At 43.4% G+C, this 14,583-nt stretch overlaps 1 protein-coding gene across 6 annotated transcripts in view; it reads left to right on the top strand.

The window, feature by feature from the left end:
* The window catches only part of LOC139273066 (echinoderm microtubule-associated protein-like 4), a 417,356-nt gene that overhangs the window by 382,865 nt on the left and 19,908 nt on the right, over nt 1-14,583 (top strand). For all 6 annotated transcript variants that reach the window (XM_070889382.1, XM_070889383.1, XM_070889380.1 and 3 more), the window contains one exon: nt 12,417-12,514. In XM_070889382.1, coding sequence (XP_070745483.1) covers nt 12,417-12,514 — 98 coding nt within the window. The remainder of the gene's footprint in view (nt 1-12,416; nt 12,515-14,583) is intronic.

The following is a 14,583-nucleotide window of genomic DNA, read 5'->3' as shown; positions in this document are numbered from 1 at the left end:
AATCCCAGTTTCTCATCGCCAATGATATGTCTTTACTATACAGTATAAATGCACATGAGGCCCATACTTGAGAAAAGGTCACTCTGTGACCAGTTACCTTTATTACCAAGACCTCACGTGATGAAGGTGGGTGGAGCTTCCCCTTTTATACCTGAAAGTCCAAGTTAGGAGCGTCTCCCACAAGTTCGCCCCTTGTGGTCAATGTTCTCAAGGTGTACAACTTAGGTCAGCTTATACATGGGTTACAATGATAGTTGAATACATAACAGGCAGGACCTAGGTACAGCAGAGGTGCGACAAGAGATCGTGGCGGAGGTGCGGCGAATGACCGGGGCAGAGGAGTGGAGAGAGATCGGGACCCAGGAGAGGCGAGAGTTCGGGGCCCAGAAGAAACGAGGGCCAGGGGCAGCACAGGCCAGCCCACACTGCGATATAAGCGCGCACTAGGCCCGTGCAGCAGAGCTGGTCTCCAGTCGTCTTGGTTATTCCTCGGCACTGGACCAAGACCTAGCTCTGTCAAGCCCGTGTGGTGGCTGGCATGCAACGGCCACCACATGTTAAAAAAAATTAACGCACAGGCATCTTCCACCCTTCTATGTAGTTTGCGACTGAAATATCAGGTCCTTCATCAAAACACCTGTGAACTCATCCCTTTTTAGTGTGAAAGCAAGTCATCCTCGATACGAGGCACGGCCTAAGAAGAGAAGGATTATGTAACAATGCATTGCTTCTCACGAGGAAAGTAAAATTGGCAGGATCAGCCTTGCCTCAACTTATCACAAAATGTCTGTGATTGCAAATATGGTAACATCAGCAGACCAAATCATCTTGCACTCCCAAATTAAATGCTATTATAGAAGGAAGCCAACATGGAAGGGAAAATATTAATAAATGAGAAGGTAACTTATTGGGTAATTTTCACTTTTTAAATGCAACACTTGTTAAACCTATTGAGGGAGTGCAGCGAAGGTTCACCAGACTGATTTCCGGGATGGCGGGACTGACATATGAGGAAAGACTGGATCAACTGGGCCTTTATACACTGGAGTTTAGAAGGATGAGAGGGGATCTCATAGAAACTTACAAGATTCTGACAGGACTGGACTGGTCAGATGCGGGAAGAATGTTCCCAATGATGGAGTGAGTCCAGAACCAGGGGACACGGTCTTAGGATAAAAAGTAGGCCATTTAGGACTGAGATGAGGAGAAACTTCTTCACTGAGAGTTGTTAGCCTGTGGAATTCCCTGCAGCAGAGAGTTGTTGATGCCAGTTCATTGGATATATTCAAGAGGGAGTTAGATATGGCCCTTACGGCTAAAGAGATCAAGGGGTATGGAGAGAAAGCAGGAAAGGGGTACTGAGGGAATGATCAGCCATGATCTTATTGAATGGTGGTGTAAGCTCGAAGGGCCGAATGGCCTAATCCTGCACCTATTTTCTCTGTTTCTATGGCCCCAAGTTTCCACATGATTTGCTCCTGATTTTTAGGAGCAACTGGTGTAGAACGGAGTATCTTAGAAATCGGAATTCTCCACATTTAGTTTTCTGCAGTTCTAGTCAGGTAGAACAGAACACTTTTGAAAAAAAAATTCTGTTCCAAAGGGGGCGTGTCCGGCCACTGACGCCTGATTTGAAAGTTTCCACAGTGAAAACGTACTCCAAACTAACTTAGAATGGAGCAAGTGAAGATTCTTGTACGCTTGAAAAAACCTTGTCTACACTTTAAAAAATCAGACGCAGGTTACAAATTAGGCGTCGGGAACGAGGTGGGGTGGTGGGGGGGTGGGAGGGAAGTCATAAAATTCATCAATCAATCCTTAGTTATACTTATACAAATATTATATAAATAAATCCAACCTGAATAAAAATTTATAAGCAAAGAAAAGATTAAATAAACCATGTTCCTACCTGTGTGAAAGTGCTTCAGGCAGGCCTTTCAGGCAGCGGTGTGGCGTCAGTGTCTCAACGGCAGGGGCAGGCAGCAAGCAGCCTTCGAGCTGAGCTGCAGTGCTTGAGGCAGCGGTGTGGCATCTGTGTCTCAACGGCAGGGGCAGGCAGCAAGCAGCTGAGCTGCGGTGCTTGAGACAGGCCTTCATTCCCTGCGAAGATGCAGCACCCGGACGGACTTGAGGCCATTCGGCCATGGGATTGCAGCGGCGTCAGTGGCTGGTCGGGAGCAGCAGCAGCCTTCGAGCTGTGAGGGGGACTGACTGAGGCCATTTGGACAGGGAGAGGCAGCCACATCGACATCTTTATATTTAAATTTGCAGAATGGGTGCACCACTTATTATGCAATGGTTTGCTTCCTCATGCAAGAAATTCTTTGTTCTTGGTGGAAGTTGATCCATTGCAAAGTTGAATTGGCACTTTTATTTCTCCAAACACACAGTCTTTAATTTGCAGGCACCAGTTCTGCAAGTTTAGCAGTGAAAAGCTGAACTCACTGATTTCAGCAGGTGATTTATTCAGAAGTGCTGCTAAAAGCACTCCCTCACACACAGAAATATCAAGAAAATTAAAATACAAGCCTTTGCAGGGGTCCAAGAAACAAATCTTCACTTTTTCTGCAGCACTTTTAAAAATGGCCGAGTGCCAATGTTTACTTCAGACTGCGCGTGCGCGAACGCTCCAACGTGCACGCGCAGGGTTGCTGGCACCAAGAAGCCTCATTTAAATTGTACTCGCCCCCTCCTACTTACAAAATTGGCGCAAAGCCCCCTGTGCGCCGCGCCAAGCAGACATCGAGCTCCAAGGAGCTCGAGAATACCGCATTTTTTTTCAGGCGCCGTTTTCGGCGCGAAAAACAGGCGCCCAGCTCTGAGGTGCGCCTTTTTCGCCGCGTGTGGAAACTTGGGGCCAATGTTTCTATGTGAAACTTTAGTAAATGTACTTTTATATACTTGTAACCAATTTTGTGGTACATTTGTCTACAGACTGACTTTCTCAAAAGCCAATTATAAAGGTGTGTTCAGCAGTATTACATTAATACTAAATGGTGGTGTTGGAAAGGTTTCTGTGACATGCTAGCCCTAACAATGAAGAATTACATTCTGATGATTTTTATTTCAAAAATATCTCTTCAAATTACCAGAACAAGAGTTTATCTGACAGATATTTTGGAACCAGGACTGCTTCTACACCTGCTAATGGGTTATAGTGCAGAATATTTTGGGCAGTGGGCTTCTTAATTACATGTTCGTCCTTTAATTGTATAGCAAGTAATGTACCGAGTTACCATGGTTGAACTAGTATCAATAGATTTTCTTTTCAATAAGTAAAACCGTGAAACAAATTACAATCCTATTGTAATAAGTCGGACTATTTTTTCAGTGAAAGATAGAAATATAGAATACTTTTATAATCTATTGCCTGCTTGGCTAAGAACTAGCTAAACTTATTTAATTAAGCAAAGTGCATTGACAAAGAACACTGTTGGCTCGCCTCAGGACTGCACTTACCACCTTCTTGTTGGAGCATGTCTAATATTTAGTTGTAGCTGCTTCATAGGATTTATTGAAAACTTAAATCTTCTCAGCTTCTTAACACAACATACATGCCAACTGTCAGTCCTTTAACCCATCTGTCTGCATTTTTCACTAATATTGGTGGTTTTACAGTATCGAGCAATTAGATCAGTTGGAAAGTCAGCCTTGGGGACTGCCTGAACTAATCAAATTAGTTCTACAACATGACTGAAAGCTGTCAAACAATTAGGCTGTGTGAAGGGCAGGACTGGAGACTGTTGGAACCAATTAATCTGATGTACTCTCCCACTTAGTTACACATGAATTTCAGGCAGTAAATATTATGAGCTAATGATTTGAGTGTTTATTTGCTATATATCTGCAACGGTGAAGGTTTATTTTCTTCCAGACTAATTGTCGCATTTTCTTTAGAGAGATATCTGACTGCATGAACTGGATTTATTTAAGCATTCCTGGTGGAATTGCCAGGGTTTAGAATTAAAATATGTAGTGGTGATAGAGTGGTGAATTTTACTACATTTAATAAGTTATACTGAGATACCAATACAGTATATAAATTTTACTACAGTTTATTATTTTGATGCATAATGTAAAATTTTAGCCTGTTTGTCGGCCAATTGTAGCACCCATTTTATATTCTAAAACTTTGAAGGCTGTTTTCACTTTGTTTACACTTTAATAGTGGAGGTTTCTTTGTTACCTTGCAGTAATCAAGAAAGGGCCCACATCATCCATATTAGAGTGACATTAATAATCAATGACTAATAAATTGCAAACCCCAGACTGGTGGCAGTCAGTCATGACTACCTGAGAGCACAAAATTCAGCTTCCTGTGCTTGCAAACCATGTTTTTATGTACGTTATAGCATTTTATTAATAATGATTGGTGTAATGATTTTTATTTCCAGAACAAGAAAATGAACCATTCTGATAGGATCAAAACAGCAATGCATGCAAGAAATAAACTTGTTTATATGAAATAGATGAATGTCTCTATCAAAATAACAGTTGTAGGAATGTCATTTAAACACATCAACATTTGTCTATTATTATCAGCAATAATAATTCTAGCCTTATTTGTTACAGTTTTAAAAACAATGTTTACAATGCACAACAGATTTATCAGCATCTAAATGAATAAAAGACATGTTAATATTGAGTGGCCTTTTGGCGGAACTTGGTTTTATGGATTTATTTTGATACTTGCCCATTCTTATCCCTTTTGAAACTATTTAAAATAAAATATTTGAAACAGTTAAATCAGCACACCCTCAGTCCAAGTAATTCCATGCCTGCCTCTGGTCATTCACAGTTGTGATAGTGGGTTTGTTTTAGCTAATGAATGCAGAAAGTACTCCTAGTTGGGATTATTGTAGGTGCATGTTATAACACATTTTGTTCACACCGTTTTGGTGTATTTGGGGTTGTACTTCTAATAAAAGAAACTGAACCCTATGCAATTGCATTGAAGTCTTACAACTATTGAAAATATCTGCAATTCATCCAGGAGAAATCATTTTCACTTTAGATGCAGAATTATAGTAGGCTCTAAAACATCAGAAAACACACAAAGGTGTTGAAGATCAAACATTTCTTTGGAGGGGGAGGCAATTTCCCAGATCCTACAAGAAAATAAACTCTGTATTTAATATTTGTCTTTCCTTGAAGAATTTTCTAAATTCAGCACTGCTGCACACTGATTTTTTTTCATCCCTGTAATAATGTAATAGTACCAGTGATATCACTGGAGCTCTGATTCCTGTTTATCTCTGGCCATTGATGGCAGAGCCCTGCACATATGTGCAAAAGACAAGGCTGAAGCATTTGCAACCATCTTCAGCCAAAAGTGCCGAGTCGATGATCCATCTTGGCATCCTCCTGAGGTCCATCACAGAAGTTAGTCTTCAGCCAATTCGATTCACTCGACGTGATATCAAAAAGCGGCTGAGCACACTGGATACAGGAAACGCTATGGGCCACGACAACATCCTGGCTGTCGTGCTGAAGACTTTTGCTCCAGAACTAGCCGCATCTCTAGCCAAGCTGTTCCAATACAACTACAACACTGGCGTCTATTCGATAATATGGAAAACTGCCCAGCTATATCCTGTCCACAAAAAGCAGATATATTCAAAAAGGAGTTAGATGAGGTCCTTACTACTAGGGGGATCAAGGGGTATGGCGAGAAAGCAGGAATGGGGTACTGAAGTTGAATGTTCAGCCATGAACTCATTGAATGGCGGTGCAGGCTAGAAGGGCCGAATGGCCTACTCCTGCACCTATTTTCTATGTTTCTATGTTTCTATAAAATCATATCTGGCCAATTACAGCCCTATCAGTCTACTCTCAATCATCAGCATAGTGATGGAAGGTGTCGTCGACAGTGCTATCAAGCGGCACTTACTCATCAATAACCTGCTCACCGATGCCCAGTTTGGGTTCCACCAGCTCCAGACCTCATTACAGCCTTGGTCCAAACATGGACAAAAGAGCTGAATTCCAAAGGTGAGGTGAGAGTGATTGCCCTTGGCATCAAAGCAGCATTTGACCCAAAGGCTGGGTATTCTGTGGCAAGTGTCTCAAATCATGACTCCCCAAAGCCTTTCCACCATCTACAAGCCAGGAGTATGAAGGAATACTCTCCACTCGCCTGGGTGAGTGGAGCTTCAACCACACACAAGAAGCTCAGCACCATCCAGGACAAAGCAGCCCACTTGATTAGCACCCCATCTACCACTGTAAACATTCATTTCCTCCACCACAGGCGTATTGTGGCTGCAGTGTGTACCATGTATAAGATGCACTGCAACAACTCTCCAAGGCTTCTTCGCCAGCACCTCCCAAACCCACAACCTCCACCACGAAGAAGAACAAGGGCAGCGGGCACATGGGAACACCACCACCCCACGTTCCTCTCCATGTCTCTCAACTTTCTGACTTGGAAGTATATCGCCGCTCCTTCATCGTCACTGAGGCAGGGAGTTCCAGGATTTTGACCAACAGCACAGTGGGAGTAACTTCACCACCATCTTCTTGAGGACTGTTAGGGATGGACAATAAATGCTGTCGTTGTTAGCGACACCCACATCCCATGAATGAATAAAATATAAAAAGTAATAAATTTGCTGAGTTTGTCAAAGTCAGAACAGCATTATCCAGTCTGGTGCCCTAGACCTATAAGGCTGGCTCATCCAGTGACCGCAATAATCTGCTCTGGCCTGAAATAAAAACAGAAAATGCTGGAAATACTCAGCAGGTCAGGCAACATCTGTGGAGTGAAAAACCGAGTTAACGTTTCAGGTTGATGACCTTTCGTTAGAACGTGAAAAGTGTTGAGATTTAACACATTTTAAGCAAGTTTAGAGGCGGGGAAAGGGAGGAAAGAACAAAAGGGAAGATCTGTGATAGGGTGAAGGCAGGAGAGATTAAATGACAAAAGGGATGATGGTACAAGGTAAAAGGAGATGGTAACAGGACAAGTAAAGAAATAAAAGATGGGTCTAGAAGTGTAAATGGGAATAGCAGAATCATCAACATCAAAAGATGGGGGTAGAGGTAATGATCTGAAATTGTTGCATTCACTGTTGAGTCCAGAAGGCTGTAAAGTGCCGAATCGAAAGATTAGGTGCTGTTCCTCAAACCTGTATATGCTTCTTTGGAATAGTGTAGGAGGCCGAAGACAGTGAGGTCAGAGTGGAGCGGAGAATTAAAGTGACAGGTGACCAGAAGCTCGGGATCACACTTCCAGACTGAACGGAGGTGTTCCACAAAGCGGTCACCCAATCTGCGTTTGATCTTCCCAGTGTAGAGGAGACCACATCATGAGCAGTGAATGCAGTATACTAAATTTTAAAAGTACAAGTAAATCGCTGTTTCACCTGGAAAGTGTGTTTGGGGCCCTGCATGGTGAGAAGGAAGTATGTAAAAGGGCAGGTTATGCATCTCCTGCACTTGCACAGGAAGGTGCCATGGGAAGGGGAGGGGGTGTTGGTGTTAGAGGAGTGTCATGGAGGGAACAGTTCAATGGCAGAGGAAGATCCGTTGAATATGGAAGATGGTGGGGTGGGAGGTGAGGACAAAGGGAACCCTATTGTGGTCTGGGAGGGAGGGGAAGGGGTGAGAAATGGAACAAACACAGTCGAGGGCCCTGTCAACCACGATGGAGAGGAATCCTCGATTGAGGAAAAAGAAAGATATTATGTGCACTGGCATGGAAGGTGGCATCGTCAGAATAAATGCGACGGAGAAACTGGGGGAATGCAATAGAGTCCTTACAGGAAGCGGAGTAGGAGGAAGTGTAGTTAAGGTAGCTGTGGGAATTAGTGGGCTTATTGTGGATATTGACTTGAAATTTGGTTCCATCTCTTTTCAGGCATGCTGCAATGCTGATTGATATGGGTAGCACAGAGGGCAATTCTTTTTGCAACCACCTCATGCAGCACCAGCTCCCTTCTGTAGTCATCAAACAGAATCTGGTATTGTGCTGCTCTATCACTGACCTACAGACTCATACCTATACAAAAGCAAAATACAGCTGATGCTGGAAATCTGAAATAGAAACAGAAAATGCTGTTAATATTCAGCATCTATGGAGAGAGAAACAGTTAACATTTCATCAGTATCTACACCTTGTGTTTCTTTTCATTTTTTGCTTGTTTCTTCAACTTTGGGAAAGATGCCTTTCAAAGCTCTCCAGAGACTTTCAGGATTTTTGTTCCACTGTTCTGACATTCCCACAATTATCACCATCCCATTAAATTTGACTTGCAGTCACTTTTCCACTCTTTGCACTGTTGTACTCCCCAGACCCATCCAAATCTGCACACACGGGTATGCCAGTGAGCTGCTCTTGAAGTTCAGTTTGAAACAGCACAATTCCATTTGAGTCTGCTTAAAACCTGCCAATTGTTATTTTGCTGTAAATAATAGCAGTATCGGAAAATTAGAATTTTAGCATCTATTGAGAAATCAAAGGCTACCTTTAGGAACCTTAAATGTCCTTGGAGCTCCCACTCCATCATGGCTTGCAGTGTTTTTGTACCATTCTTCAATATACTATGCATGCTGTTAATAGATTCCTCCACATTACAATAGTGACTACGGCCCCAAGTTTCCACACGCGGCGAAAAAGGCGCACCTCAGAGCTGGGCGCCTGTTTTTCGAGCCGAAAACGGCGGCGGAAAAAAAGTGCGGTATTCTCGAGCTCCTTGGAACTCGATGTCTGCTTGGCGCGGCGCACAGGGGCGGAGCCTACCACTCGCGCCAATTTTGTAAGTAGGAGGGGGCGGGTACAATTGAAATGAGGCTTCTTGGTGCCGGCAACCCTGCGCGTGCGCGTTGGAGCGTTCGCGCATGCGCAGTCTGAAGTAAACATTGGCACTCGGCCATTTTTTAAAGTACTGCAGAAAAAGTGAAGATTTGTTTCTTGGACCCCTGCAAAGGCTTGTATTTTAATTTTCTTGATATTTCTGTGTGTGAGGGAGTGCTTTTAGCAGCACTGCTGAATAAATCACCTGCTGAAATCAGTGAGTTCAGCTTTTCACTGCTAAACTTGCAGAACCGGTACCTGCAAATTAAGGACTGTGTGTTTGGAGAAATAAAAGTGCCAATTCAACTTTGCAATGGATCAACGTCCACCAAGAACAAAGAATTTCTTGCATGAGGAAGCAAACCATTGCATAATATGTGGTGTTGACAATGCAGCACCCATTCTGCAAATTTAAATATAAAGATGTCGATGTGGCTGCCTCTTCCTGTCCAAATGGCCTCAGTCAGTCCCCCTCACAGCTCGAAGGCTGCTGCTGTTCTTTCTTCAGCTCCCGGCCAGCCACTGACGCCGCTGCAATCCCATGGCCGAATGGCCTCAGTCAGTCCCCCTCACAGCTCGAAGGCTGCTGCTGTTCTTTCTTCAGCTCCCGGCCAGCCACTGACGCTGCTGAAATCCCATGGCCGAATGGCCTCACGTCCGCTCCTGATTCTTCGGCTGCCTTCGAGCCACTGACGCCGCCCCATAAGCGTGGCCGAACGGCCTAAAGAATTTTAAATCTGCAGCTGCGTGTGTCCTGTGTTCATTCTTTGGCTCCCGGCCAGCCACTGACGCCGCTGCAATCCCATGGCCGAATGGCCTCAAGTCCGTCCGGGTCCTGCATCTTCGCGGGGAATGAAGGCATGCCTCAAGCACCGCAGCTCAGCTCGAAGGCTGCTTGCTGCCTGCCGTGCCATCGAGATACTGACGCCACACCCCTGCCTCAAGCACTGCAGCTCAGCTCGAAGGCTGCTTGCTTCTTGCCCCTGCCGTCGAGACACTGACGCCACACCGCTGCCTGAAAGGCCTGCCTGAAGCACTTTCACACAGGTAGGAACATGGTTTATTTAATCTTTTCTTTGCTTATAAATTTTTATTCAGGTTGGATTTATTTGTATAAGTATAACTAAGGATTGATTGATGAATTTAATGACTTCCCTTCCCCCCCCCCCCAATCCCCCCCCACCTCGTTCCCTACGCCTAATTTGTAACCTGCGTCTGATTTTTTAAAGTGTAGATAAGGTTTTTTCAAGCGTACAAAAATCTTCACTTGCTCCATTCTAAGTTAGTTTGGAGTACGTTTTCACTGTGGAAACTTTCAAATCAGGCGTCAGTGGCCGGACACGCCCCCTTTTGAAAAAAAATTCTGTTCCAAAGTGAAACTGTTCTACCTGACTAGAACTGCAGAAAACTAAATGTGGAGAATTCCGATTTCTAAGATACTCCGTTCTACACCAGTTGCTCCTAAAAATCAGGAGCAAATCATGTGGAAACTTGGGGCCTACATTCCAAAGGTACTTAATTGGCTGTAAAGCCCTTTGAGACGTCCGATGGTCATGACAGGTGCTATAGAAATAAATGCAAGTCTTTTTTTCTTTCACATGAACCCATCTGCAGCACACTGTCTGATATGATTCCCAGTGACTACACCACAGCTTGATGCTCTGCCAGCAACATTCTTTCAACGCAGGAACAGTGAGCTCCAGATTTCTGAGCTCTTCAGCCAAGAGGCGACACATCCTGACCTCCTAATCAGCAATGTCTCCCATTTCACGAACCATTACCAGCTGCTCCTGCTCACTTGTGCTCTCTGTGTTATCGAGTGCACTCCCTCTGACTCATTCTCTAACTGCTCTTGGGTGGATGTGCCTGAACTGATGCTTGGGCATAATAGAGTTAGCGACATTGTATGCTGTGAAATACTTCGAGGTTAAAGAGCCTCTGTCTTTTGATGCACACTATCTAGAGGTTAGGAATGTTTTTCTGAAGAGTTTGAGTTGATATGTCACTGTATAAAGAATGACACGAGGGTACTGTGATATGGTTTCTGACAATTAATGCGGGGTACAATAAAAAGAGAATCATGACAAATCCTCAGTTGGCATATGGCCTCAGTCCTCCCTCCTCATAAGGTGTTAGAAGTCTGAAATTCGGGGAGCCTCCTCCTGTCACACTTATCTCAACTATTATGTGCTCTCGAAAAAGAATGCAAAAAGTAAGAACTACCTTTTGTTTTATAACATGCAGTAAAACACCGATATGAGTACATAGCCCATAATGGGTATGATGATAGATGAATGCAGCTAGTAATTGCATTCCTTGCAATGCATTTGTGGAGTAAATGCATATAAAAGCTTGAGTAAAGAAACACTTTCAAGTGAAAGCTGGGGCAGTAAGGTAACCAATTCACACATTTGAACACTGTGGGAGGTAAGTAAATAAGTGGCTGGCATGCTTGATATAGTGCATTATTGGAAGGTGTGGATGAATCTTCTTGCCTGGTTTAGTTTGGTCATTAAACTTTTTCTTGCACTGAATATCATGCATAGGGTTTTGGTGTTGGTATTAACTGCTGAGCCCAAGTAAATCTCTTTGGGGGCCTTGCATGTTTCTGTTCTCAAGAGGCCTCCTCTACTAACCTGCTGCAGCTTTTCTACAGTAGAATTGATGGTGTGGGCTCACTACCAATATTCCCTGTAAGCTGCACGGCCGCACAGCACTCCAGGGAACCCGTGCAACCAACTTGCCGGCTTTTCAATGCAGAAACTGCGCATGAGCAGTATTTTGAATGGCCCGCGCAGCCACTGGCGGCAAACAAAATCAGAGGAAACATTGCTTGCTACTCTGGAGCAAGAGAGTTTTAGATTAGGAAATTTCTTTGGTGCAGCGAAAGCTACTAAGATATTGCCTGGCATTTTAAGATATTGCAAACCTTTAATTCCTGTAGCAACATCCTATTTCCCAATCCCCAGTCTCCATAGGCAAACTCTCAATCGGAGGCTCTCCTAATGCTTGGACCTCACCCAACTTAGTAAAATGAGAAAAAAGCAAAATACTGCGGATGCTGGAAATCTGAAATAAAAACAAAATGTCATTGACCTGAAACGTTAACTTGTTTCTCTCTCTCAATAGATGCTGCTTGACCAGCTGAGTGTTTCCAGTATTTTCTATTTTTATTTCTTAAAATGAAGCTGACCCCAGAAATTATGGCTTGGTCAACCCTTATAACATAGGGCAGGCATGAATTGTGCTCTGCCCCAGTTCAGTTGTGCTTGAGCCCAACTGGATAATTCAGGTTTCAATTTTCTGAGTGGGCATGTTTAGCTTAAATTGTAACTCTCGCTAGCTGATCTCAGCAACGCTGATGCCAATCATAGCATAGTTTGTGCCCCAGAAGCTACCCACAATAGAAGAGAAGTGTGTGAATATCTGGTGGAAAAATTCACTTATTCATTTCAGTAGATTGCTTAATGTTGCTGTTCAAACCACTGCTAACCAATTCAACTGGAATGCTCAACAACAGCGCTTCAGTTTTGCATATTCCCAGGAAGTTTGATGTGCTGAAAATGTATGTTTTTCATTTCCTAATGGATGTATAATTAGATACATTTCATTTCTTTTACAGATGGTAATTACTTGGCAGTGGGGTCCCATGACAATTTTGTTTACATCTACACAGTAGCCGAAAATGGCAGAAAATACAGCAGACAAGGAAAATGTACTGTAAGTGACTAATAAAAAATATTTAATCTGAAGAGGCATGAATGAAAAAAGTTTGTATATTTATTGATTTCTTAGTAAGCATGCATGTGTGGACACATTCTGAGGCATGCTCTGCAAATGCATAGACTTTCAAAACATGCTCTGTTTCAATTTTTTTTACTTCCCCTTCAACTGCTGAGTTGCAGAACTATCATTCCAGAATATCTGAATATATTTTTACCCAAATGATACAATTGATTCAGGAAAACAAATTTAATTCTTAGATTAAAGCAAGTGCAGAAACATGAATGCCTCCCTGTGCTGGGCCTGATGGACTGCATCCCAGAGTACTTAAGGAGGTGGCCTTGGAAATAGTGGATGCATTGACAGTCATTTTCCAACATTCCATTGACTCTGGATCAGTTCCTATAGAGTGGAGGGTAGCCAATGTAACCCCACTTTTTAAAAAAGGAGGGAGAGAGAAAACAGGGAATTATAGACCGGTCAGCCTGACATCGGTAGTGGGTAAAATGATGGAATCAATTATTAAGGATGCCATAGCAGTGCATTTGGAAAGAGGTGACATGATAGGTCCAAGTCAGCATGGATTTGTGAAAGGGAAATCATGCTTGACAAATCTTCTGGAATTTTTTGAGGATGTTTCCAGTAGAGTGGACAAGGGAGAACCAGTTGATGTGGTATATTTGGACTTTCAGAAGGCGTTCGACAAGGTCCCACACAAGAGATTGATGTGCAAAGTTAAAGCACATGGGATTGGGGGTAGTGTGCTGACGTGGATTGAGAACTGGTTGTCAGACAGGAAGCAAAGAGTAGGAGTAAATGGGTACTTTTCAGAATGGCAGGCAGTGACTAGTGGGGTACCGCAAGGTTCTGTGCTGGGGCCCCAGCTGTTTACACTGTACATTAATGATTTAGATGAGGGGATTAAATGTAGTATCTCCAAATTTGCGGATGACACTAAGTTGGGTGGCAGTGTGAGCTGCGAGGAGGATGCTGTGAGGCTGCAGAGCGACTTGGATAGGTTAGGTGAGTGGGCAAATGCATGGCAGATGAAGTATAATGTGGATAAATGTGAGGTTATCCACTTTGGTGGTAAAAACAGAGAGACAGACTATTATCTGAATGGTGACAGATTAGGAAAAGGGGAGGTGCAAAGAGACCTGGGTGTCATGGTACATCAGTCATTGAAGGTTGGCATGCAGGTGCAGCAGGCGGTTAAGAAAGCAAATGGCATGTTGGCCTTCATAGCAAGGGGATTTGAGTACAGGGGCAGGGAGGTGTTGCTACAGTTGTACAGGGCCTTGGTGAGGCCACACCTGGAGTATTGTGTACAGTTTTGGTCTCCTAACCTGAGGAAGGACATTCTTGCTATTGAGGAAGTGCAGCGAAGGTTCACCAGACTGAATCCCGGGATGGCGGGACTGACCTATCAAGAAAGACTGGATCAACTGGGCTTGTATTCACTGGAGTTCAGAAGAATGAGAGGGGACCTCATAGAAACATTTAAAATTCTGACGGGGTTAGACAGGTTAGATGCAGGAAGAATGTTCCCAATGTTGGGGAAGTCCAGAACCAGAGGTCACAGTCTAAGGATAAGGGGTAAGCCATTTAGGACCGAGATGCGGAGGAACTTCTTCACCCAGAGAGTGGTGAACCTGTGGAATTCTCTACCACAGAAAGTTGTTGAGGGCAATTCACTAAATATATTCAAAAAGGAGTTAGATGAGGTCCTTACTACTAGAGGGTTAGAAGGGGTATGGCGAGAAAGCAGGAATGGGGTACTGAAGTTGAATGTTCAGCCATGAATTCATTAAATGGCGGTGCAGGCTAGAAGGGCCGAATGGCCTACTCCTGCACCTATTTTCTATGTTTACACTTTCAGCTTGCAAACTGTTGACGTTGAAAGAAATGCTAATATTGTAAAAAGCTGCTGAAATATCCAAAATAGCTTTATTACTGTAACTTTAACCATAAGCTACAAAATGATGAACTAATTGTCCCTGTTAAGAAGTCAATTAAATTTGCAATTAATAGTCAAATGTAATGTGTAATATACATCATATGATAGA

This window comes from Pristiophorus japonicus, chromosome 9 (genome assembly GCF_044704955.1).
Source record: "Pristiophorus japonicus isolate sPriJap1 chromosome 9, sPriJap1.hap1, whole genome shotgun sequence".
NCBI classification, from domain to species: domain Eukaryota; kingdom Metazoa; phylum Chordata; class Chondrichthyes; family Pristiophoridae; genus Pristiophorus; species Pristiophorus japonicus.
Note: the sequence above shows the minus strand (reverse complement) of the source record. Positions and strands in the feature narration are given on the sequence as shown.